Source organism: Branchiostoma floridae, chromosome 7, assembly GCF_000003815.2.
Source record: "Branchiostoma floridae strain S238N-H82 chromosome 7, Bfl_VNyyK, whole genome shotgun sequence".
NCBI classification, from domain to species: Eukaryota; Metazoa; Chordata; class Leptocardii; order Amphioxiformes; family Branchiostomatidae; genus Branchiostoma; species Branchiostoma floridae.
In genome coordinates, this window is record NC_049985.1 from 18573680 (window position 1) to 18596965 (window position 23286).

At 41.2% G+C, this 23286-nt stretch overlaps 4 protein-coding genes across 4 annotated transcripts; 3 read left to right on the top strand and 1 right to left on the bottom strand.

The window, feature by feature from the left end:
• Positions 1–1918: 1918 nt before the first annotated feature.
• LOC118419328 (zinc finger protein 525-like) lies at positions 1919–3814 on the bottom strand. The gene is made up of 3 exons (XM_035825691.1): positions 3761–3814; positions 3255–3313; positions 1919–2766 (listed from the first exon to the last, which is right to left on the bottom strand). The coding sequence occupies exon 3, from the start codon at positions 2664–2666 to the stop codon at positions 2175–2177; it is 492 nt and encodes a 163-aa protein (XP_035681584.1). The 5' UTR covers positions 2667–2766; positions 3255–3313; positions 3761–3814; the 3' UTR covers positions 1919–2174.
• Positions 3815–4396: 582 nt separating this feature from the next.
• On the top strand, positions 4397–9384 carry LOC118419329 (MYG1 exonuclease-like). Its single transcript, XM_035825692.1, has 6 exons — positions 4397–4598; positions 5337–5505; positions 6053–6239; positions 6824–7057; positions 7788–7901; positions 8552–9384. The coding sequence occupies exons 1-6, from the start codon at positions 4427–4429 to the stop codon at positions 8804–8806; spliced, it is 1131 nt and encodes a 376-aa protein (XP_035681585.1). The 5' UTR covers positions 4397–4426; the 3' UTR covers positions 8807–9384.
• A 2024-nt stretch (positions 9385–11408) lies between these two features.
• On the top strand, positions 11409–12001 carry LOC118420131. Its single transcript, XM_035826837.1, has 2 exons — positions 11409–11596; positions 11721–12001. The coding sequence occupies exons 1-2, from the start codon at positions 11410–11412 to the stop codon at positions 11999–12001; spliced, it is 468 nt and encodes a 155-aa protein (XP_035682730.1). The 5' UTR covers position 11409.
• Positions 12002–15456: 3455 nt separating this feature from the next.
• Positions 15457–19764, top strand: LOC118420132. Its single transcript, XM_035826838.1, has 5 exons — positions 15457–15478; positions 15643–16089; positions 16610–16793; positions 17430–17674; positions 18017–19764. Exons 1-5 carry the CDS (start codon positions 15457–15459, stop codon positions 18049–18051), a joined length of 933 nt encoding a protein of 310 aa, XP_035682731.1. The 3' UTR covers positions 18052–19764.
• Positions 19765–23286: the final 3522 nt, after the last annotated feature.

Genomic DNA, 23286 nt, shown 5'->3' on the forward strand with positions numbered 1-23286 from the left:
AAATAAACCAACTCCATGCACACAGCTTCAATTTGCATTCCAAGTATACTTTAACAAATTTACTTCATTTTTTTTTTTTTAAACAGAAGTCTAACAGTAATGTTGACAGTGCTGAATCACTGCAGTCACCGGCCTCTGCGTATTGGCGGCTCGTTTCGCTTACTATACGAACTGTTTCAAGCAGTCACACAACTGCCATGATACACATAAATAAAGCTCCATAAAACACTATGAATATGGGTCTTCAAATGTTTGTTGAGTAGAAAAGCAAGCAAAAGGAAGCGACATTGCCACCATTGTACTCCCAAGGGAGTGTGGCCGTGAAGGTGGCAGACTAGAGAACGCTCCAAAGATTTATTTGACTGTGACAAATGATTCATGCTGTCTATGAAAATAAGACTTGATAGAGAGATGTAGATGATATTTTCATATAATCAGACAGAGTTTTGTTGATGTTGGCGGTGTGGTTTTTTCGTAATGTTTTTTATTTTTAGTCGGGCATTCACAATCAGTGCATTCAGCCCATTGCCGTAAACACATCAGCTTTATTGTTCTAGGTACAGCCTTCCTCATGTGAGACAAAAAGTACATACAGTCACGATTTAACTGTCAAAAGAAAGCTAAAATATTATACTATTAATTTTTTTTTCTGTGTATTTAAATTTACCACTTACTTCTGAAGAGAGCAAACTGTAAAAAAAGCGTACCGAGTTAGGCACACTGTCCAGCGTAGCACAAAATTGGAAGGTTACATACACGAAATTGTCTCACAGTGTTTGCCGCTTGTAACATGCAGCGCGAAAGGTTCATGAACCACATGAATGCATTTCTTATTCAAGTATGTTGTTCAAATCTATGTGTAAAAATTCAGTCATCAAAATTTGACCACTCTCAGGCAACTAGCGATGGAGCGCCATGAGTTTGAGCGAAAGAAAAAGCGTACCGTGTTGGGGCACATAAGACAAATGCTAAAAATATCAATAATCAACCAGTGTATATGTTTTCAGCTATATGTTGCTAGTCCAAAGTTGTGACATTAATATTGATACTACTACTTTATTTAAACCAGACCAGAGGTGCGCCCTAGGGAGCCACCAACATCCGACATCCAGCTGTATTATACATGTAGCTCTCGAGTTTCTCATGTCCTATAGCTCCTAGGAGGTCATTAAAGACTTGAGAGCTATACATGATATAATGACAATGACGTGTTTTTAAGGCTTAATGACCCGCCCCGCGGTGTATATGGTGTCATAACGAGTGGTCCTTTGCTATAACCACCGAATATTTATTTTATTTATTTATTGATTAACACTAACAAGGCTATTACGCATATCATTGTACAGAGAACACTCTAGCACAAAGTGCATTTCATTTTCTATATATCTGACATTCTTATTACAAAACATGCATATTCTATCGTCAAGAGGAGATTGGGCGTATCTGCCAGCTTCAATTTGCAATGGGTGATCGCTGATCCTTAATTTAGTCATGGCTCGGCGATAGCTAAAATTTGTTGTCTCTAGGTACTTTTCTCTTTCATAGCCTGACATAGGTAAGCTTGAATTTTCTGTAGGTTCTTAACTTATAACCTTGGTTTTCCTTCATGCCAGGAGAATTCATTTCGGAGTAAAAATTTTGAACAAAGTTGTCTTTCAGTCTTTGGTTTACTTCGGACTGAGCGAAAGATGTGTTGCGATCATTATTAATAAAAAAATAGGCAAAACCCTCCAGGATTTTACTAACATTGGAAAGCCAGCATAGTATGTTGCGACTGTGTAAGTCCTGCTGTACAAGAAAAGCTTCAAATTGTAGGCTATTTCTTGGCACTTCTTTAACTAATCTTTTGCAATATGAATACAATCTAGTATATATTTCGATCCATAGAGGATACCTGCCTAGTTCTGCCCTTGTTGCAAGATTACTTGAGTTTTTTCTTACGCCTAATAACGACTTACAAAACTTCAGATGAACTTGTGATATACATATCTAATAATAATAATAGAAATATTCTTTCCTCTGCACAATACCGAAGTGGAATGCCCTGCCTTTCACGGTCATAACAGCCATACATAAAGAGGCCCGCCCGCCTTAGCCCGGGACCTCAGCCACCCCCACTTTGACATAAGGGTTTGTCTCCTGTGTTTTTTCTCCTGCATTGGGATAAGTCAGGCCTAACCGGTATGTTGTGTTAGATGTTGGTCCAAACTGGATTTCTGTGCTGCAGAATAGTCACAGTGGTCACACTTGTAGGGTTTTGTGTGGGTCCTCATATGTGTGGATAAGGTTGACTTTTGAGCTGTCCTGAACCCACACTCCCCACACATGTAGGGTTTCTCTCCACTGTGTTTTCTTAGATGTTGGTCCAAATTCCATTTCTGTGTAGCAGAATAGTCACACTGGTCACACTTGTACGGTTTTTCTCCTGTGTGGATTCTCATGTGTTGGGATAAGTGGTACATTTGAGCTGTCCCGTATCCACACTCCCCACATTTATAGGGCTTCTCTGCAGTATGTTTAGCAAGATGATGTCGGGCCAAACTAGATTTCCGTACTGAGGTATAGTCACACTGGTTACACTTGTGGGGTTTTTCTCCCGTGTGAGTTCTCATGTGTTGGGATAAGGTGGACTTTTGAACTGTCCTGTACCCACACTCCCCACACATGTAGGGCTTCTCTCCAGTGTGTTTTGCATGTTGATCCAAGGTAGATTCCAGCACTGAATGGGATTCATTCGTTTCTGTCCCAGGATCTTCCAGTGTGACGCTATGTTAAAAGGAATAAAAAGCAATAAATTTGAATCTGCTTTACTGTAGCTGGATGTAACAAAATCCCAAATACAACATTTTTCTGTAGTATCATTCAATGAACATAGACATTTGCACCAAATACTAGTATACATCCTTCTAATTATTGAACATCAAACCACCCAATATCATACTTCCAGCTCTTGAAACCTGCCACCAGGTAGTTAAATCAAACATTGATCCTTACTTGATGGTGTCACAGGGAACCAATAGTGGTCCCAATGACAGCATAAGGGATACAAATCACAGCATAGGGGCCCCAAACACAGCATTAAGGATACAAATCACAGCATAGGGGCCCAATCACAGCATAAAGGATACAAATCACAACATAAGGGATACAAATCACAGTATAGGGGATACAAATCACAGCATATATGCTCTGGCGAGAACCCTGAATATGTTCTACCTATGGATGGTGCATTTTGTAGTGACACCTGAGCTCACCTTTCCTCTGGCCTGTTCACACCTGCCGTACCTGTCTGGTCCTCGCTGTCTGTCTCTGCCTGAAGATAAAAAACAAAACAAAAATAACAGTCAAAACATAAGTTGATGGCAAATTTCAAATTATGTAGCAAATTTCCAAAGATATGTTTAAGTTTGAATATTATAAATAGATAGCATAAAATTACAAGAAAATACATTCTGCCTGTTTATCATTCATATGCAATTTGTCTATTTTTTATGCCATTTTATTTTATGTCATTTGTATTTTCACCCGGGCCCACTCTAGTCTCTTCTGTCTTCTGATAACATGCCAATTTTGCCAACACCAAGGTATTGTTACACGAAATTGTAAATACCTGCATACCTGCATACCATTTCGTAATTCTGTACGTCAAATCATACAATGTCCTTGGTCAAATCAAAAGAAATGTTATTGGTAACATGAGATTGACCAATTTTACAGATGTTGTTGATTAATTCGAATAAACATGCCATTTCGTACCGACCCTCGAAGTTTTCCACGAAATCGTCTTCCGGGAGGGACGTAAAACGGGGGTCCCGTGCTCGAGGAGGTGCATCGACCACGTTAAACAGCCTCATTACTCATACTTGGGGTACCTACTGGCTGGCAAAATACACCAGATGATTATTATTATAACATAACCCACTTTCTGTCAACCAAAAAATAAAATTTTTTAATCACCCCGGCCGGAGTCTCACCAAACCATGGGGGGTTATCAACGAACCTGAACCCAGTGGCACTCAGCACATAGAGACCAAATCTAGCGAAACAATAAAACAACGAACGCGCCAGACAAAATACTTTTAGTACTTACTGGAACTGGAACTGCAGTTCCTACCTGAGCCTGAAGAACTCTACTCTACTCTACTCTACTTACGAAAGGTAGCAAACGTGGAACAATACAAGACGTCATATCAGTGAGCAAGCCAACGGTGACCTTTAACTTTTGACCTTTTGCCTAAAACACATCGGATATTTCACGATCAGATCCACAAAATGAATCAAATATTGCATGCCTTATCCATCGTATACGATTTTGGTTTATAATGATTAATTCTAGTATATGCAGTTATCGACATTTGAGACAAAATGTTTAAGGATTATTTTGTTGACCGCGGAAGGATGTGAGTTGCACACCGGCCCGCACCACATGTGTGCCCCCCTCCCACCTTTACCGGCCACCATTGCTGTTTCACGGGCCTTTGTTGTCGCCAGTCGGCGCCTTACCGCTCAAGTTATAGCTATCCCTGTCTCAAGACAGATTTGCAAGATGTCTCAGCCCAACAAGAAGCCGCGGGAAGACGGAGACTGGAAGCAGATAGGTAGTTGTTTTATATTGTCGTTTACTCTATTACGCAAGGAGGTTTAACCTCCTTGGTGGATGCGATCATGATCACACACATGCTGTAACTGTGCTTGCCCAAGGGCTCTAGAGCTTTTGTGGCGACAGCGATAGCGGTCGTGATTTGTAATCTGCCGACCCCGGTTCGATCCCGGGTTCTGTTCTACTCGCCCCTCTGGTTGTTTCCCTGGTTCCCACACCGGGAATCGAACCCGGACCTTGGCGGTGAGAGCGCCAAATCATGATCACACTTCCTGTATACCTGTAACAGTGGTGTTTATTTAATAAATCCTAACCACTAGACCATATACCTTTGACTTTGACTTTAGTTTTATATGTGAAGATTGTGCTAGACATGATTCTGAACTGGGCATGGTTATTAACGGGCGTATAGAAAATAAAAATAGATATAGAGGGTCCTATTAAGAGGGTGGTGGGGGTGAAGAGGTCATCTAACTAGTAGTACTACTACTAGTACCCATGTTGAATAGGTTGGATTTTACAGATAGGGGTCAAGCAAAATTTGATTTTGATTCTACAAAATAGTGGCTGGACCAAAATCTTGCTGTGCTCAGGTAATGTCTAAAGTCATTAATTTCCGTGTATGGTAAAGTCTTGACCCATCAAAGAAATGATTAGATTTAAGGACTCCTGGCAGCTTTCCTCAGTACTGCAGCAGAACTTCTGGTTTTAATTATATCTTTTTTCCCGTTGCCAGGCACCCACGACGGCACATTCCATTGTGACGAGGCTCTTGCCTGCTACCTGCTGAGGAAACTCCCGCGTTACCGCGACTACGACATCGTCCGCTCCCGCAAACCCGACGTGCTGGCCGCCTGCGATATTGTGGTGGATGTCGGCGGACAATACGACCCCGCCACTCACAGGTTTTATTTAAGATACTCTTTACGTAACGGAAAGGACCGAAGGCAAAATGAATGGACTCGAATCATGTCTCTTGCTATTACTACCCATTTTTATGTATTTTGTACCATGTATGTAAAATTGTGTATATTATAGTATTTTTATTAGGCTTGTAAGACTCCTCAGGACCATATCTTTGTTACATACATCGTATGACCCTTGCCTCTTCCTTCATTACATTTTGTACCTCAATAAAGAGCGGCCTACAGGCTGATTTGAGCTTTCATGAATAAACATTTAGGTTCAAACAAGCAAATTATCTACTAGTATGGCTGCCTTTTTGTGTAATGCCCCATCTGCTGTATCTATATCTATATCTGAACTTCTGTACCAAAGATCTGCACCAAAATCTGAACATCTGTCATCATGGCATAGAATTGATGAAAATGTATTTTTTAAAGCTCAAAATAACAGGTTTAACAACAAAAATTAAGAACATGGGCTCCTAGACAATGCATGGGACAGAGAAAAAGCTGAAGCTAGAGAATAAAACACTCTATTGTTCCACAGATACGACCACCACCAGCGCACGTTTAACGAGACCATGAACAGCCTTTCACCAGAGAAGCCGTGGGTGACCAAACTGAGCAGTGCCGGGCTGGTGTACCTGCACTTTGGTCAGGAGATCATTGCACACATGCTGGGGGACGGGGCAGACAAGAAACTCTGCAACGTTGTGTACAACAAGGTCTACCAGGTAGGGTCTGAGATTTTATTGTAGGAAGTCCAAATTTCTTAGCGCGGTAGGGTCCGGGGGCATCCACCTTTCAGGGTGCAGAGTTTCTGAGATTTTTAAGTTAAGATTTAGAGCCCCAATTCTTTTTTTCACTCGCACAAACTACTTTAGGGTGAACCTAATATAGTATTGAGGGAAAACATTTTGCATTTTTGCCAAAAAATGTTGCCTTTCTAGTTCAGGGCTAGAAATACCTCCTGCATATGCAGGTTAGTGCAGGTAAAATTAGGGCTGTGCAGGTATTTCTGATGTCTACCTGCAACTAACCTGCACAGGTCCATGTACTGGGTTTTATACATAAATTTACTATGATGTAGGTGTATATGAATTGTTATTACCTGCATTGACTGTTGCCACCTATAAATTATGAAAGAAACAATAGCAATGGTTCCTTAACAATTTTAGTATGATCCATACTTCCTACAGGCTAAATTCAGAGTGGTGCAGGTAAAATTTGTCTGGTGCAGGTGAATTTCAAACATTGAACATTGGTATTCAGAAAAAGGTATTTCGAGCCCTGTAGTTTCTACTTGTTTTTTTTCCAGAACCTGATTGAGGAGATTGATGCGATCGACAACGGCGTTTCGCAGTTCGACGGCACCCCGCGGTACCTGATGACGACAAACCTGAGCGCCCGCGTGGGGCGGCTGAACCCGGCCTGGAACGAGGCGGACCAGGACACGACAGAACGGTTCCACAAGGCCATGGCCATGGTCGGGGAAGAGTTCGAGGATCGCGTGCGGTACTACAGCCAGGCCTGGTGGCCGGGCAGGAAACTGGTGAGTAGAAATGGTTTATTATGAGTGATTGGTAAACCGGATAGTGAGTTAGTGAGTGATTGTGAATGAGTGAACTTATTATTGGGTGAGCTGAATACTCCCTCTTCACAGCCAGGGGCTGAATTACGAGGAGCTGATTTATGATCAGCTATGAACAGATTTAGGTTCAGGTGCTTGAACAGATTTTGATCTGTATTTTTTCTGGTTTGTTATCTAGTATTGTAGTGTGGGTGACCAGGTGACAGTTACATACAGTCAAATCTGGATTCAGCAACCATTCAAAGTACTGAGGAAAATGGTTGCTGAGGACAGAGTGGGGTTAATCATGTGTGGACTGGAGTCAAAGGACTGTGGCTTGTGTTGTGACTGGAGGTAGTTGCCTGGGGCTGGTGGTTATCTTCCATGTTCGTGCTAGGTAATCAAAGATTTAGATGGCCTTAGTACCATCCCCTGTAGTGTGGACTCCAGGAAGAATAGTGGTACAATGTACCACTAATGGAGATCCTAATAAAACAAATGAAAGACCAATGGCTCTATCCTTTCCCTTGCTAACCACGGAGGCATGCAAAAGATTTCATTGCCGAGAATGGTACTCACAGTAAATCACAGAATCATACAGACAAATATTACAGTTACTGTACATTTAAAAAGATAGCTTCATAACTGACATAGGGAACTGGACTGTTCCTGTGAGTTAAACTCACACACACACTCACTCCCTTACTTCCAGGTGCGAGATGCGCTGGAGGCGAGACACGGCGTGGACCAGAGCGGACAGGTGATCGTGATGGAACAGGTGTGCCCGTGGAAGGAGCACCTGTTCGAACTGGAGCAAGAGATGCAGGTGTGTGAAACGGGTAGAAATGAAATGTAATAAAATGAAATGAAATGAATTCCAGGGTCTTTTCGGATGCTACTGGAACAGGGTTTTGTATCCCCTTTGCTGTGATTTGTATCCCTTAAGCTGTGATTTGGACCCCCATAGACTGTTTCAACCAGCGTAGGGAGCTTTTCTGCTGTTTTGTAACAAAAGGTAGAAAACTTTAGCAGGAAAATGCAAGAAATAGCTATCTAAGGCCACACCGATTTAATTTCTTGGTTCACGGATTCGCTCGCTCCTATTTTTTGGAAAAAAAAATAAAAATTACCACTCAGCAAATTTTCACCATTAATGAAACCATTCACCAACTTTCTGGTGTAGCAAATTGGCCTTTATATCATAAGCTCCTTAAAATGTGGGTACAGGTGCTGTTACTGTACAAAAATAGTGTTTTTGTACTTTTTTCAAGCTAAAACTTTTTTTCTTCATGTTTCGGATTAGCCGTTACCTTTACCCCAACCATTTTACAATTTTTATTTTTATTTTTATTTCGCCCTCTCGCTCCATATTTTTTATGAAAAAATCCGTGAACCAAGAAATTAAATTGGTGTGGCCTAAGGGTTATAAATTTCAAAATACCTGGTAAAATTCTGAATCTCAATTCCCTACTACAGGTGGAGCCATCTATCAAGTACGTGCTGTACGCAGACCAGAACGGAAACTGGCGCGTGCAGTGCGTTCCCATGGAAACGCAGTCCTTCCAGAGCCGACTGCCCCTCCCCGAGGACTGGCGAGGAGTCAGGGACGACGAGCTAAGCAAACTCAGCGGGATCGACGGCTGCGTGTTCGTGCATGCTTCCGGGTTCATCGGCGGGAACAAGACAAGACAGGGGGCGCTTCTCATGGCACAGAGGGCACTACAAATGTAGCAAAACTGTTACAAGAGCGCTGCAAAGGGCAAAGTAGAGAAACTGTTTACCACAAACAAACAAACTCAGCGGGATCGACGGGTGCGTTTTCGTGCACGCTTCTGGGTTCATCGGGGGGAACAAGACAAGACAGGGGGCGCTCCTCATGGCACAGAGGGGGCTACAAATGGCCAAGTAGCGAGACTGTTTACCACAAACAAATAAAAAAACAAACTCAGCGGGATCAATGTGTGCGTTTTCGTGCACGCCTCTGGCTTCATCGGGGGGAACAAGACAAGACAGGGGGTGCTTCAAATGGCACAGAGAGCGCTACAAAGGGCTAAGTAGCAAAACTTTACCACAGACAAATAAACAAACAGATGGAGCAAAATCAGCTGTGTGTTCGTACATCATGCCTCCGGGTTCATCGGGAGGACAAGACGAAGGAAGGAGTCTTCAAAACATACAGACTTTCCATGGCACATAAGGCACTACGGATGTCCAAGTAGAGTCTATTCAAAGTCACCGATAGGGTTTTTTAAATAATATTTGTGATAAGTATGAAATATTTCAAATAAAAGAGTATTTCAGTCACAGTAGTTCAGAATTGTTCTTACAATTAAGAATACAGTCAAACCTGCCCAAGACGACCACCCGGGGGACCGGGGAAAAGCGGTCGATTTGGACAGGTGGTCGCTGAGAAGAGTATCGACTCAAAACATGCCTGATGCAAAGTATAAATGGTTTCCGTTGTGTTTAATGGCAAATAGAAAGCACACTGCACGCACGCAAAGAAGCGAGGTCTTTAATGCCAAATACAACACGCACACTGTAAACTGTAAATTTAACCCCTAGCTTTTATCAAGCTCTTATAAGATACAGTGTTTTAAAGCTCAAGCATTTGTACACTAACGTTTTAGACAGTAAGGGAACTTTGATGTTGTCAGTTACCATACAAGCCTTTATGCGTCGCTGTGTTCTTGATCTGAAATAACTACTGTGCACCTTTTGAATTCGATGCCCGGTACGTCCTGATAGCGTACTTACCCACGAGTGAATGTACAGTACAGTTGGACAAAAGCACTCACACAGATCTTTCTTAAAAAGGTATGAGCTAGACAGATCTTTCCTAAAAAAAAGTATGAGGCTATATACGTTTCAGTAATCATTCACATTATAATGATATAGATTTTAAAAAAACTTCCGTAACAACTAAATTCGGATTTTTCTACAACGATCTTGGCACAAAATCGCGCTAGTTATCATAAAAAATCAATGAAAACCTCAATTTTGAAAACGATGCGGTCGTTATGGGTCCCAATTTGGGCCGGTCGCGGTCGCGTTGGCCAGGTGGTCGTTGAGAAAAGGTCGCTTAAAGCTTACGTCAATGGGAAAAAAAATCGGGACCGAGAAAAAGCGGTCGAAATGGCCAGGTGGTCGCTGAGAAGAGGTGGTCGCTCGGGAAGGTTTGACTGTAAAAGTTTTAACATATTTTGGACTATATATGTTGAGAACATTTTGAAAGTAATAGCATAAATATCTTTTTATTTAGAACAAATTTAAAACATAAGAGAGCATGTGTTAATGTATGGGTCACAACACCAGCAATTGCTGCCCGTGACCTACGTGAATAAAGTCAAAGTTAAAGAACACTTCAATCAAAATGTCCAAGTAATGAGCAGTGAAAGAGTTAACTCCAAACGAACAACATGACTAGAGAAGCGCCCCTCTCTTTGCACAGGGCGCCACAAATGTACGCAGATTTTATCAGATCATACAAGTCAGAGATGTGGAGTCTGTCGAGATGACATACATACATACATATACATACATACTCTTCTCGAGTTGTAGCATTAACAAAGTTCCGCTTCCAGTGCGATCCATCATTCATCACTACAGTTAGTTAGTTATATATATATATATATACATACATATATATATGCAAGCACACACACACATATATATATATATATATATATATATATATATATATATATATATATATATATATATATATATATATATATATACACAAAGAGAGACGGAGTTCAGCNACTCCTAAGTACCCTCTAATTGAATTAATCCTATGGCTGAATACAATGCAAAACTTTAAGGTAATAAGGTTACAAAACTAATTTCAGGATCGCTAAGAAATCTCGTCTTGTTATGTGTTCTTTGCTATCTTATTAGCAATTTGCCTTCTCGGTGTGCTTAGCGATCCTCATTTATTCCGAAAATATGCACTATAAACAAAGTGTCTATGCGTACAGGGAATGCATGGGTAGGGTCTACATGGGTTTTGTGAGTGTCATATTGTTTAACAAAACACGCATCGCGCAATTCGAATTCATCCCAAGGTGAATTCCACAAAATTCGGCTGATTATGTATTCATTGACACATTATCTATTGGAAAACACCAACCCCTTCCGGAGTGGAATGCCCCTTTAAGCACTTGCGTCAAGCTTGCGTCACTGCTGGGTTCGAAAGATATTCGACGAATTTCAGAGATACAGAACAAATTTTCTTATTTTTTGTGTATCTTACGCCAATGCCGTTTTGATTATAGTGTGCAGTTGTGCAATATATCGAACATTTTCGTTGACAGGAAAAGGGCTTGGTCTACATGGTCTACAATGATAATGGTAAGCCATTGGGCATCCGATTCTACTCCTTTGGAAGTGGGGAAGAAGACGTAGAGATCATGGACGCCAGGATCATCGAGGGAGGGGCCGCAGGACAGATGGAATGTACAGGGGGAACTGTCATGAAGGACGGCATGTGTGTGGAAGACTGTCATCCGGAATGCAACGGTGAGATTTTCTAAGCGTGTTGTGTATTAAAGGGACATTCAAAATTTGTTTGCTAGATTTCAAGAAAAATTTCATTCAGTATGCGGTCAGCAGAGGCTTTATTAAACCCTATCTTACAATACAGGATGCATTCCAAAGTCTCCTGGATCAAAGCTCGACACCGAATGCCGTTTGTGTCGGCACTTTTCTATTCGCCTGGAAAATGGAAATACCCGATGTATGGCAGAATGTCCGCCTGGACAAAAAGCGGCTGCAAATGGTGTGACCTGCATATGTGAGGACTTTTCCATCCTTGACGATGATGGACATACCCGATGCGTTTCAACGTGTCCTGTCACTACCCATCAAATGGCCGCCGATGGCGTGACCTGCGAACGTAAGTGCAACTTGTATGCCCCTGTGTAACTTAAGTTCTAAAAGACATAATAACTTCAAAAATCCAATATTGGTTTATTGCAAAATTTGCATACACAGTACAGTCAAACCTGCCCGAGCGACCACCTCTTCTCAGCGACCACCTGGCCATTTCGACCGCTTTTTCTCGGTCCCAATTTTTTTCCCATTGACCTAAGCATTAAGCGACCTTTTCTCAACAACCACCTGGCCAACGCGACCGCGACCGGCCCAAATTGGGACCCATAACGACCGCATCATTTTCAAAATTGAGGTTTTCATCGGTTTTTGATGATAACTAGCGCGATTTTGTGCCGAAATCGGCCAGTTTGCGTCGGATTTTGACTGCCATTTCGATGTTATGTTTAGAACAAAGATGGCGGTGGTCAATGGTTGGGTCAATGGGGCAGTCTACTGTAATATATTAAATCTATATCATTATAAAGTGAACGAATGCTGAAACGTATATAGCCTCATACTTTTTAAAGGAAGATCTGTGTAGCTCATACCTTTTTAAGAAAGATCTATGTGAGTGCGCTTTTGTCCAACTGTACTGTACATTCACCCGTGGGTAAGTACGCTATCGGGACGTACCGGGCATCGAATTCGAAAGGTGCACCGTAGTTATTTCAGATACGGCGATCAAGAACACAGCGACGCATAAAGGCTTGTATGGTAACTGACAGCATCAAAGTTCTCTTACCGTCTACAACGCTAGTGTACAAATATTGAGCTTTAAAACACTGTATCGAATAAAAGCTCGATAAAAGCTTGGGGTTAAGTTTACAGTGTGCGTGTTGTATTTGACATTAAAGACCTCGCTTCTTTGCGTGCGTGCAGTGTGCTTGCTATTTGCCATTAAACACAACGGAAACCATTTATACTTTGCATTGGGCATGTTTTGAGTCGATACTCTTCTCAGCGACCACGTGTCCAAATCGACCGCTTTTTTCCGGTCCCACGGATGGTCGTCTTGGGCAGGTTTTACTGTACAGTGAAAACCGCTTAATTGCACGGCCTATTTGCCAGTCCATTTGGTGCAATTATCCGGCTGGTGCAATAATGCGAAGTTATCTTGCTGGACCGCAATTCCAACGTTTTGGGATTCAGGGATTCCGTGCAGTTAACAGAAGTGTGCGTTAATCGGTTGTGCAATTAACTGGCTTCTACTGTATAGCCAAAATCGATTTTTTTTTCTTTCTAGCTAAGACATTAAAATGGAGGGACGACCTACGTTGTGGTCCAAGGTACACAACACCGACAGCCAACCCAGGGCAGTGCGACCCAAATAGTGATAATTCTTGTTGTTCGTCATTTGGATGGTGTGGAAATACAGCCAAACACTGCTCCTGCTCAGTATGTAGGGACTATCGTAAGTATTCATTTAGATAAACTTGAAGGTTTAGCACTCACTTTTATAAGCTTGATTATCATATACTAGGACCAATCAGAACGCTCCAATTTCTCCATAACCCAGGTCATTAATATCCCATGTACTACCCGCTTTTCCCGGTTCCCATTGGTTAAAAATATACGGACATAGGTCTCGTTCTCAGAGCATTGTCCATGATTTGTGAGTTGAAGATTTTACAACTCTGGGAATGAGAGCCACCACATACCGCGGATGAACAAAATGGCGGCAGATTGAATACGCGTTTGTACGAAGAAATACATCGCAAACAGTGACGTTACGGCAGGTGTAGGGAGTGGTGGTGAGATTCTATCGCCTGGCCACACAGGTAAGGAGGTTTAGAAGGCAGGCAGAGCAGCAATCCGACCCGACTAGCAAGATAAATGGCGGCCGGACGAACAAAACATGGCTCTCGTCTATACTACTATGTAACAAGCGAATGCGTCCTCTGGAGTCGTCACGGCTTGAGGTATCGGACAATGTCTATATGATAATGACGTTAATGACTCGCTTTCCTTCGGTGTATACGGGGCCATAATTCATGGATTCATTCGGTGGTTATAGGAATAGTCCATGAATCATGGCACCGTATACACCTCGGGGCGGGCCATTAACCCTACATATATTAATCTCTTGTATGTTTGTCCCCTTATTCAAATTCTTTTAACTCTTTTCATACCAGGGCCAAAGTGGAGAGAAGACCATAAATGTGGCCGCAGCTACCCGGCACGAGGAGCCGATCCCGGACAGTGTGACCCATTATCAGACACGCCCTGCTGTTCCTCAGATGGATTGTGCGGGAATTCAGCAAATCACTGCACCTGCCCAGGCTGCATTGACTATCGTAGGTGTTACTGCACGTAAATATTGCAATACAAACCTGGTAGAATGCCAACATTTGGATCAATTTGATTTCTCAGTTGTGAGAAATATGTAGGGCATGATGATTCAAGTAGACAGGCACTATAAAAACAAGTGACCGTAGGTAACATAGTCTGTGACGTCGGTCTGGTATATGTTGGTTGTTTTGTCTTCTTTGGTGTGTGACGTTGTGCTTATGATCTATAATGATTCTTTTCATGGTTCATCGTTTTATTTAAAGTTGCTTAATATGTCAGTGCCATGTGAATTTTAATGCTAAAGACCTTAACAGGTATGGATTGGGAGATAACGTGGTCAAAGTCTAAAGTTATGCCATGTATATCTTATGGTGACGATAAGTAACCAGATGGTCTAATACACAGGCACATTCAGAGAAGACACAACTACAAGTGCTACATGACCGACAGGCAGACTGACATTTAACGCACCAAGTACTAACATGTTTCTGTTATGGACGTAATAAGTATGAAGCACGGAACAGGAACTTGATGTAATTTTTTTCATCGTCGAAGTCCGGGAATATAATATAACTTCATTTGCGGCGAGATTTCTTACACGCCTCATTGTGTAGTGCGTTCACCCAGCTTTGCCTAATTAGGCTGGTCTTGGCAAACGGCGACAGGAGGCATTTGATTGACAGGGTCATTAGTGGAACATTAGATGGCGGTCCCCATGTCCCACACACGATGACACATACCACAACAGCTGTTGATGATGAACTGTCACCGGGGATAAGCTTTTGACTAGTGTGAAGCCATAAAACCAGCTGCTTTAAAAACAAAAAAAACGTGCATCATCGTCAAACTCAGTGCATAGGCCCTGTCAAACCACTTACGAATCAGACGACGGGAACAACCAGATACAGATGCGAACACGCGTAAACGTGATAAAACTAAAGGTTTGTCGCCAGAGCTTACCCTCTGGTCACAGACCAATAAAAATCGGTGGAACGGATGTTGGACCTATTGTAAAATGAACAGATTATATGATTAGGCATTCACACGTTTTTGGGATTACTGGTAAAAGAAAATTACAAGAGCGAAGTAGAGTAGAGTTTTATAGTTCTTTCTACCAAATTTTACAGTCAATCTTACAGAGGCAGTTATAGCCTTGTTGGATTTTAGAACGCCAGTGGGAGTCGAGTACTCTACAAAGCAGATTTCTTTGTAGCAAAATGGACCATTGTTTTGAGTATCGTCGGTTCACAAGTCTCCACATACTGAATCAGGTCCGGGTTCAGGTCCGGAACTGGACCTGATCCCCTATACCTGAACCGGACCTGGACCTGAATTTTCTGTACCTGTAGCTGTACCCACCCCTAGTGACGGGGGTTTAACGATTCTTCCATCTTCCTCCACAGGATGGTTGAAACGGGATTCGTCGTGGGTTGTGGAATCTGCCGGCACACCGCGGGTGTACAACAGAGTGACGTATGATGCCGCAAAAGTGTTGGATGGAAACACTGGAACCTACTGGAACCCCATGACGCATACCGGCCGATACTTCAACAACTGGTACATCATTCTCGATCTCGCAGCTCCTCACACTCTGACCCGCATCGCAATCAACAACAGAGGAGACAACGATCATGACGTTGCAGCCTTCAAGTTGCAAAAGTCGCAGGGTAATAGTCCGTACAACTGGGAGGACGTCAGGTCAGTTAGTAACGTAAGGAAGGGGACGACTCAGCGCCAGGAGTTCGGCGGTTTCCGGGAAACAGCAGAGTATTGGAGGTTCGTGATCACTAGGACGCACGCGGGCTATCAGCCATATCTCAAAGAACTGAACTTCCAAGGATTCCAAGCAGGTAAGGGATTCATGTTTAGTAACCTATAGAAGGAAACGTTAACCTTTGCGAAATGGTAACGATAGTTTGTCTTTATACGTTTTGCCATGCTATTAATGAAGAAACGTAGACATATTTGCCTTTATGTACCATAGACGAGCTATGAAACCATTTCCGTCTTAGCTGTTGGCGTAGTGGTTTACGGTGCGAGCGGTTTGTGGTCTGGTGGCCCTGGTTGAATCCCGGGAGCTAGGAGACTGTTTCTACTCCTTTCTGACATTACTTATATTCATTCCCATGCCGACCCTGTGAGTAACAGGCTAAAAGATGTGCTACACAGGGATATCGACCTTGAAGATTCGAGGACGAATCTTGAAAAGTAAAGCGGGGAGTGTGAAAATGGAGTTCAAGCGGCGCCAAACTGACCATGCGAAATGCTCTGAGCTTTTGGCGTAGTGGCTTGCGGTGTTGGGTATGGGGTCTGGTGGCCCGGATTGGAATCCCGTGAACCAGAAGACTTTTTTCTACTTCTTTCTTATAGGTGCTAATGTCGCCCTGGGGATGTTAGCGTTTCAAACAACCACGCGTCCGGACGGCGGACCTGCCAGGCTTGCAGTAGACGGGAACCCCTCTACAAGATGGACAGATGGTTCCTGCGCACACACTCAACAAGAGGAGAATCCCACCTGGTGGGTGGATCTCGGTCAGTCGTATGCGGTTGATAGGTACGTATATCTAACGCTAGTTCATGTTTATCCGTTGGGTAACCTAAATCCGTTGTTTTAAAAGCTGGGTATTTGCAGATAGCAAGTTCACGGACGGTGGTTTTCAGCATGTGAAATGTTTAAAACATTGTGGTTATTTTCAAAATATTGCGAAAATAATGTCCATCGACTTGATACCATTAAATATACTGGGTTTTTTTTAAACAACGGATATGGAGTACCCCACGGATAAAGGTAATCTAGCGTTACATATGTGTGTTTACATATTAGTCATGACAGTCATCAGTCATCAGTCGGTGGTTCCTCCGATTATGATTATCATATTTCGAATTGAACAAAGCATCAAGTATCCTAGCCTGGTACCCAGCCGCATTACCCGAATCTCTTCTGTCCTGCGGGAGCTATAATACGGCTAAGTACCAGCTACAAGAAGCCTCTGGTAGCCAATGTGTCTACTAATTGCCTTGAGTGTCATAGTATTAGCATTGATTAGCATTGATGTATAGTGACTGCGGATCCAGCGATTTGAAGGTGTACACACATATCATGTGGTGTTTACAGCAACAGTTTACTCGAACATACATTGTGTATAGACTGCTGACCCACGTGCCAGTACTCTGTTTCCTACGTCTACAGTGTGGTCATCTTTAACGTTAACCGTCAAGAGGAGTGTTGCTCGGACCGAATCAACCCCTTCAACATCCACATCGGCGATTCCAACCAGGTCAGCACGAACCCTAAGTGTGGAGGTGACCATCGAATCGGCTTGACCATGCCGTCCATTTCCGTCTCCTGTCAGGGGATGCGGGGACGCTATGTGGGCATCCGTCTTCCAGGGCCCTCCAGGGTACTGACCCTGTGCGAAGTCCGAGTATTTTCTGGTAGGTCGTTACTATAGTAGTGTACTCGTGCATGGCTTTGGCATAATGTATTGAGTTTTCATAATCAACTAGGCAGGCAGGTGTTGACCACGATGTATATGTGCCCTTGCATTTTCTGTTCAATGGACCGCCGCTAAGGCGCATACACTGCATTTATTACAAATTTCGCATTATGTTTTGATGCAATACTCAGGTATTCTCTGTGAGTTTGTGACTGAGCAGTTATGTCTCTCAAACATCGCAAAATGCAATCAAAACAATTATGTCATCAAGCAACATTTATCTAGTGTGTATTCAATGATGCTTTTGCCCTATTGACAAAATGATTTTCTTATATCACAGATGGCAAGGTGGTACTTCCCGGACAGACTAAGTAGTCATCAAGAATGCAGCAAATGAATGAAATCTGGCTGAGGAAAACCCTGCATTATCTAAAGTCACGTTGGCTCTTAACTTGAGCTTTGGTATACCTTGAACGATACTATACACACATACAAAAAGCATTCAAATCGTAGTGTCAGTTTATAAGAAAAAAACTTTCTTGAATGTGGGGCTTAATGGTGTTCTGTTGGTACAATAGCGTGTTCCCATTGTAGCAAAAACTAAATGTATATTGCGTTACATTTCAACTTGGTAAGCAAGAAATCCTATCAGGTGTAAACCTAACCATATTTTGCATGTGGAGTCTATTTAAGTGTGGGACATATTCAGCTTTAGACAAAAAGTAAGCTATGGATACAATATAGTTTAGTTTATTGCAAATTCTTGAAGGTACAATGTAACATGAACGGTGACAAACAAGCAAATAGTATAGAATAGTGTAGAATATGTCTAAAGGATAACTCTAAACTATAACTTGTTAAGTTTAATTCCTTTTTCTGAGACAGTGGGTTTTGTGATTTTAGGAGGAATGTAGTTTTTTTTAATACAATAGTGGAAAGAAAACTATAAGAAGGACAGGCGCATTGCTATATCAAAATCTATCTCTGACAACAAATATTCTACAGGTTACGGTTTAACCACTTGAATCCAAAGCAAGCGCATTTTGGTGGTCACAAATTCAAGATTTGTGTCATTTATACGTAAGTGTTAGGAAGTGTTAGGAACCCTTTTCGCCCGATAAAATTTATCAACATAATATTAGCTTGAATACGCTGATGGTATTCTTTTTATCTCTGCATATAACTCCAATTTTTCCTGCAAAACCGAAACATGTGTTAAGGACAATATTTCTGAGTCAGGGCGCTTTTTACACCAGGTAGTGCTTCGACATCTTTTCAGTGCATGTCTAAAGCAAAGTCTTCCAGAATTTTAAAAAGTATGGCGTAGCAAAATCTTAGACAGTAGACGTAGTTTTCAATATTGACTTTTTGTCACTGTACTGCTGTTCTCACTAATAACCCAAACACAGGAAACATCTTGAAAACAACCCCAAACAACTCCAAAGCAACTGAAAAAATGCTAACAACAATCGAAAGCAAACCGAAAACAAGTCGACAATATCTGAAAACCACTGACAACAACCAAAAACTGCTGACAACAACGGAAAACAAATCGAAACCAAAATGTGTTATTTTGAGCAAGAAATTATATCTACTAGACTTTGGGTTTGTTAAAAAATATGTACCACACATTGGACGAATAATCAGCCAGCTGTTAGCTATATGGGACAATTGCTCAATTAAGTGCGTGTTAGATATTGCTTGAGTTCTGGTTATGTTTCTTGTGTGGGGACGGGACTGTTTTCGATATATTTTGAAACTTTATCAGTATTTTATGGTTTATGTAGGTAACACGTCCTTTTATCTCTTGATCCTGAGCAGATCAGTGATGATAATGCAAAAAAACACAGGTCAGTTTAGCCATGGTAGCCACTTTATAACATCACACATTAGAAATGAATTGTCAGTCCCTTTGCAATCGAGTGCACAAAAAAAAAACATTAACTTTTCTAACGCAGATGCAATCTAATCCGAGACAAAAGAAAATTCCACTTTTTTAAGTTAACAAGAAAAGCCTGACCAAGTCTACATTTCAGTTGACCTTACTTGCATATGCACGTAATAGGGCCTTCACACTGCAACCGAATTAGCAGGAATCAAGCAGATCCTGCGGGAATTAAGTATTTGCAAAATTCGTGCCACATTTGGGGCCATTCCGAGTGGGAATTCCAAATGGTCTTTATATCCCCTTCACATGAGAAGTAATGAGCCAGAATGCCGTCAGAATGAAAATTCTTTTCTATTCCTGGAAATTCGTAGTGTATTCTAGAAATTCGTACTGCATTCCAGATACTCTTTTGGCCACATTCGGGCAGTATTCGAAGTGGCTTGCGGTTTCGGTTCTCCATCGAATGAGATAAGAATGTTTCAAATAATGTTGGAATGCCACAGAATGCGGTCGGACTACAGTCAGAATCCACTTCGAATCCACTTGGAATGCCATTCAATATTTCTCCACTTCGAATGCGCCTCGACAGTTTTTGATATGTCAAAAACGTTCTAGCTAGCCAAAAGAACGGGGACGAATATCTGGAATGTAGTAAGAATGTTTGGAATACAGTACGAATTGCCTGGATTTGCCAGGAATAGAAAAACAAATTCATTCCGACGGCATTCCGGCTCATTCGTGCTCTCGTGTGAAGGGGGCTTAAGGTGTGAGCATGTTATCCGATTGGACTATTAAGGCTATGATGATTTCATCACATGGATGGAATTCGCCCGTTCCGCCCGTTTAAAAAATTGCACTTATACTGTAAGTGCAAAGAAGCTATGACTGAGCAAATGCATGCTGTAAATTTAAAAAAAAAAGTGAAAAACGTAGACTAAAGCTGTACAATGAACCGCTTTCTATAGATTGTAAGCTACTGCTTTTGTTGTAAAACGTTCACCTTATAGATGCTATACCATTGCCTGTAAGGTCATTCCTTTGTAAAACATTTTAAACACTTAAATTTCATGATGAAAACAACATAATTTTTTGCCATAGTTTTTCCCAAGCTTGTATCAATTCTACAGTTCCCGAGGAAGTTATCCATACAATCAAATCAATGCGTTTATTAATATCTCCCTAACAATTGCCGTTACAGAATGAACAATATTTAGTCAATGTCACTGACCTGCAAAAGACCTAGAGAAAAGGGTGACTTTAATACTTTGCTAGGGAATAGACTCAATCTTATCTTACAAGGTGTATATTACATGAAAAGATTTAGCTTAGACTTATCAGCGGGAATCACATTACAAACTACAAGGAATCATTTGCGAGCAAATACAGCACATTTCAACCATCCTCACCTATGTCGATTTTAAAAGAGTCCACCTCGTTCGAAAATGAACTCTTCGTGAGGCAATTCCGTTAAAAATCGATTAGTTTGAAAACACTTCCACGAAAAATTACTTCGCATGTTATTAACATGGCCCAAAATTGAACTTTAGAAAATTCATTTCGTGCGAAAATGGACCCTTCAAGCGATACGTTGGTACTCGTATGTAAGATGAACAAGTCCAAAAACACAATCCGGTCACCAAAAATCCAAATTTGAATTCTAAAAAAAATCCCCTCTTCCGTGAAAGAATGTTCTCTCCCTGCAACACCCTCATGTAAATTGGAGTCCCAAAAAAACCTTCATCCAAAACAAATGTGCATAATCACCTGTCTCAAATTAATGTTAAAAACCACCCTTACAAGAATGGACTCTTACAGCGCAACCCATGTTAAATAGTAACATACACAAGTCACAAAACATTTCCCCTTAAAACATGGGCTTGTTAATAATCAACCCAGTCCATAATTGAATTTAGGTAAAGATACCCCCCCCCCCCCCCCCGAGCATGAATGAAATCTTCCCGATAACATATTTTTAATGAAAAATGGCCCCAAACATTCAAACAAACAATTTTAAAGTAGTGTATGCCAAACGTTTAAATAAAATACTGTTGGCATAGGACAATTGAGTCAGTCAGGTGGAGACCTTAGTTCGTCAATTTAAACCTACCAATGTCAAGCGATGGAGTCAATAACCTCTAGGTCAGCCTGACAAGCTGAAAATCCCAAAATATCCTAAAAAAAAAATAAATCATTTGAAGTATACTAGTTTATGTCAAAGATTTGTCATGCATCCTTTGAAAAAAATTTAGTGCACCCCTGTACTAAATTTCAGGCCATCAGAGTATAATACCTGCATATGAGGGGATATATCTCAATAAAGTCATTTCATAAAAAAAAAATAAAATAAAAATTTTAAAAGGCGCGGGATATTGGCCCACCCTACACTTGTGCAAAACTGAAGGTCATCTGGCTAATTAAAAAATGACTGCGATGAATCAAATTGAACATTTAACAGGAGAAGACGAAGCAAACAAAAAATAGGAAAAGCAGGCCTAGGATACCCGTGGTACAAGGTTGAAATATAAAAAGCTGTAGGCACCACCAGTCATGTGCATGTGATATATTATACTCTTAGATTTTGGGTGTTTTGGTGTCTGTGAGGCATCATAAAGTTAATTTTATTGATGGCATCCTACAAAATCTTTCTTAATATGCACCATATTTCAGCACCTCCGTTCCTTCCATGGCTTTGAGAAACATCAGGCCGTCCTTTTTCAACTATATCTGACTTTTGTACTTTCTAATGTGAGATTGAAAGAAATGTTGATGCTTTTTCAAGGAACAGAACAAAATCAAAGATATCGCAGGGCAAGGTAGGGACCCAAAAGATTTTTCCGGGACAAGAATAAGAAAAAATGTCAAAAAGTATTTGCATAGGCATGTCTGTTAACCTCTTTTACCTGTTCTTTGTACTATAGATGCCCAAAGTCATTAAAGAACTATTAAATAAACTAAATCACTATATGCACCTCTTTTCACTGCTTGTTAAATTCAAGGATAATTATGCAAAATTGGCATCTGAAAGAAAAGGTTGGGGTTTCAAAAAGCTTAAAAATGCCATCGATTAAATTGCTTTTATGTTGCTATAGATAAGCAGAACTTCAGCTACAAGGACAGAAGAAGAAATGTGATTTGATTACATCTTGTCAGTGTGAAACTGGTGAAAATTCAATGAAAAGGGCAAACTTAATTACATAATGTATCAAAACATCCTTCATAAATATTTGGGCAGTGATGTTGCGGGGACACTGAACAGTACATCAATAACATACGTCTTTTACAAAAGTAGACCATTTCAAGTCTTATGATTAAGTTAAAACACCGGAAATGTTTCCATCGAGTTTTATAGATTGAATGATAGCAGTATCTCTGGCCATAGTACACCTTTATCTGTGGGGTAACCTATATCCGTTGTTACTTTTAAAAACAGGATATTTAGGGATATATTGTAGACAGACGTTGGTTTCAAATTGCAAAATTTAAAAAAATATTTCAGTTTAAAAACACCGTCAGTCGACTTGATATAGTTATAAATACTAGCTTATTTTTTTTTTACAAACAACGGATATAGGTAATCCCCGCGGATAAATGGTGAACTTTGGTTATATCTGTTACTGCTGCCGGTATGATGCATGTCTTCTGTCATTAAACAAGTGTGGCCATACCATCACCACACAGACGTCGTCATTTCAATTTTTGTGAAATAAAAGTGTAGTTGTCGT

Coding starts and splice junctions, on each gene's coding strand:
- LOC118420131 (XM_035826837.1), top strand. CDS start 11,410: ATGGTCTACAATGATAATGGTAAGCCATTGGGCATCCGATTCTACTCC. Junction 11,597..11,720: donor CTGTCATCCGGAATGCAACG/GTGAGATTTTCT, acceptor CTTACAATACAG/GATGCATTCCAAAGTCTCCT.
- LOC118420132 (XM_035826838.1), top strand. CDS start 15,457: ATGGACCATTGTTTTGAGTATC. Junction 15,479..15,642: donor GGACCATTGTTTTGAGTATC/GTCGGTTCACAA, acceptor CTTCCTCCACAG/GATGGTTGAAACGGGATTCG. Junction 16,090..16,609: donor CTTCCAAGGATTCCAAGCAG/GTAAGGGATTCA, acceptor TCTTTCTTATAG/GTGCTAATGTCGCCCTGGGG.
- LOC118419329 (XM_035825692.1), top strand. CDS start 4,427: ATGTGTGCCCCCCTCCCACCTTTACCGGCCACCATTGCTGTTTCACGG. Junction 4,599..5,336: donor CGGAGACTGGAAGCAGATAG/GTAGTTGTTTTA, acceptor TCCCGTTGCCAG/GCACCCACGACGGCACATTC. Junction 6,240..6,823: donor TGTACAACAAGGTCTACCAG/GTAGGGTCTGAG, acceptor TTTTTTTTCCAG/AACCTGATTGAGGAGATTGA.
- LOC118419328 (XM_035825691.1), bottom strand. CDS start 2,666: ATGTGTGGGGAGTGTGGGTACAGGACAGTTCAAAAGTCCACCTTATCC.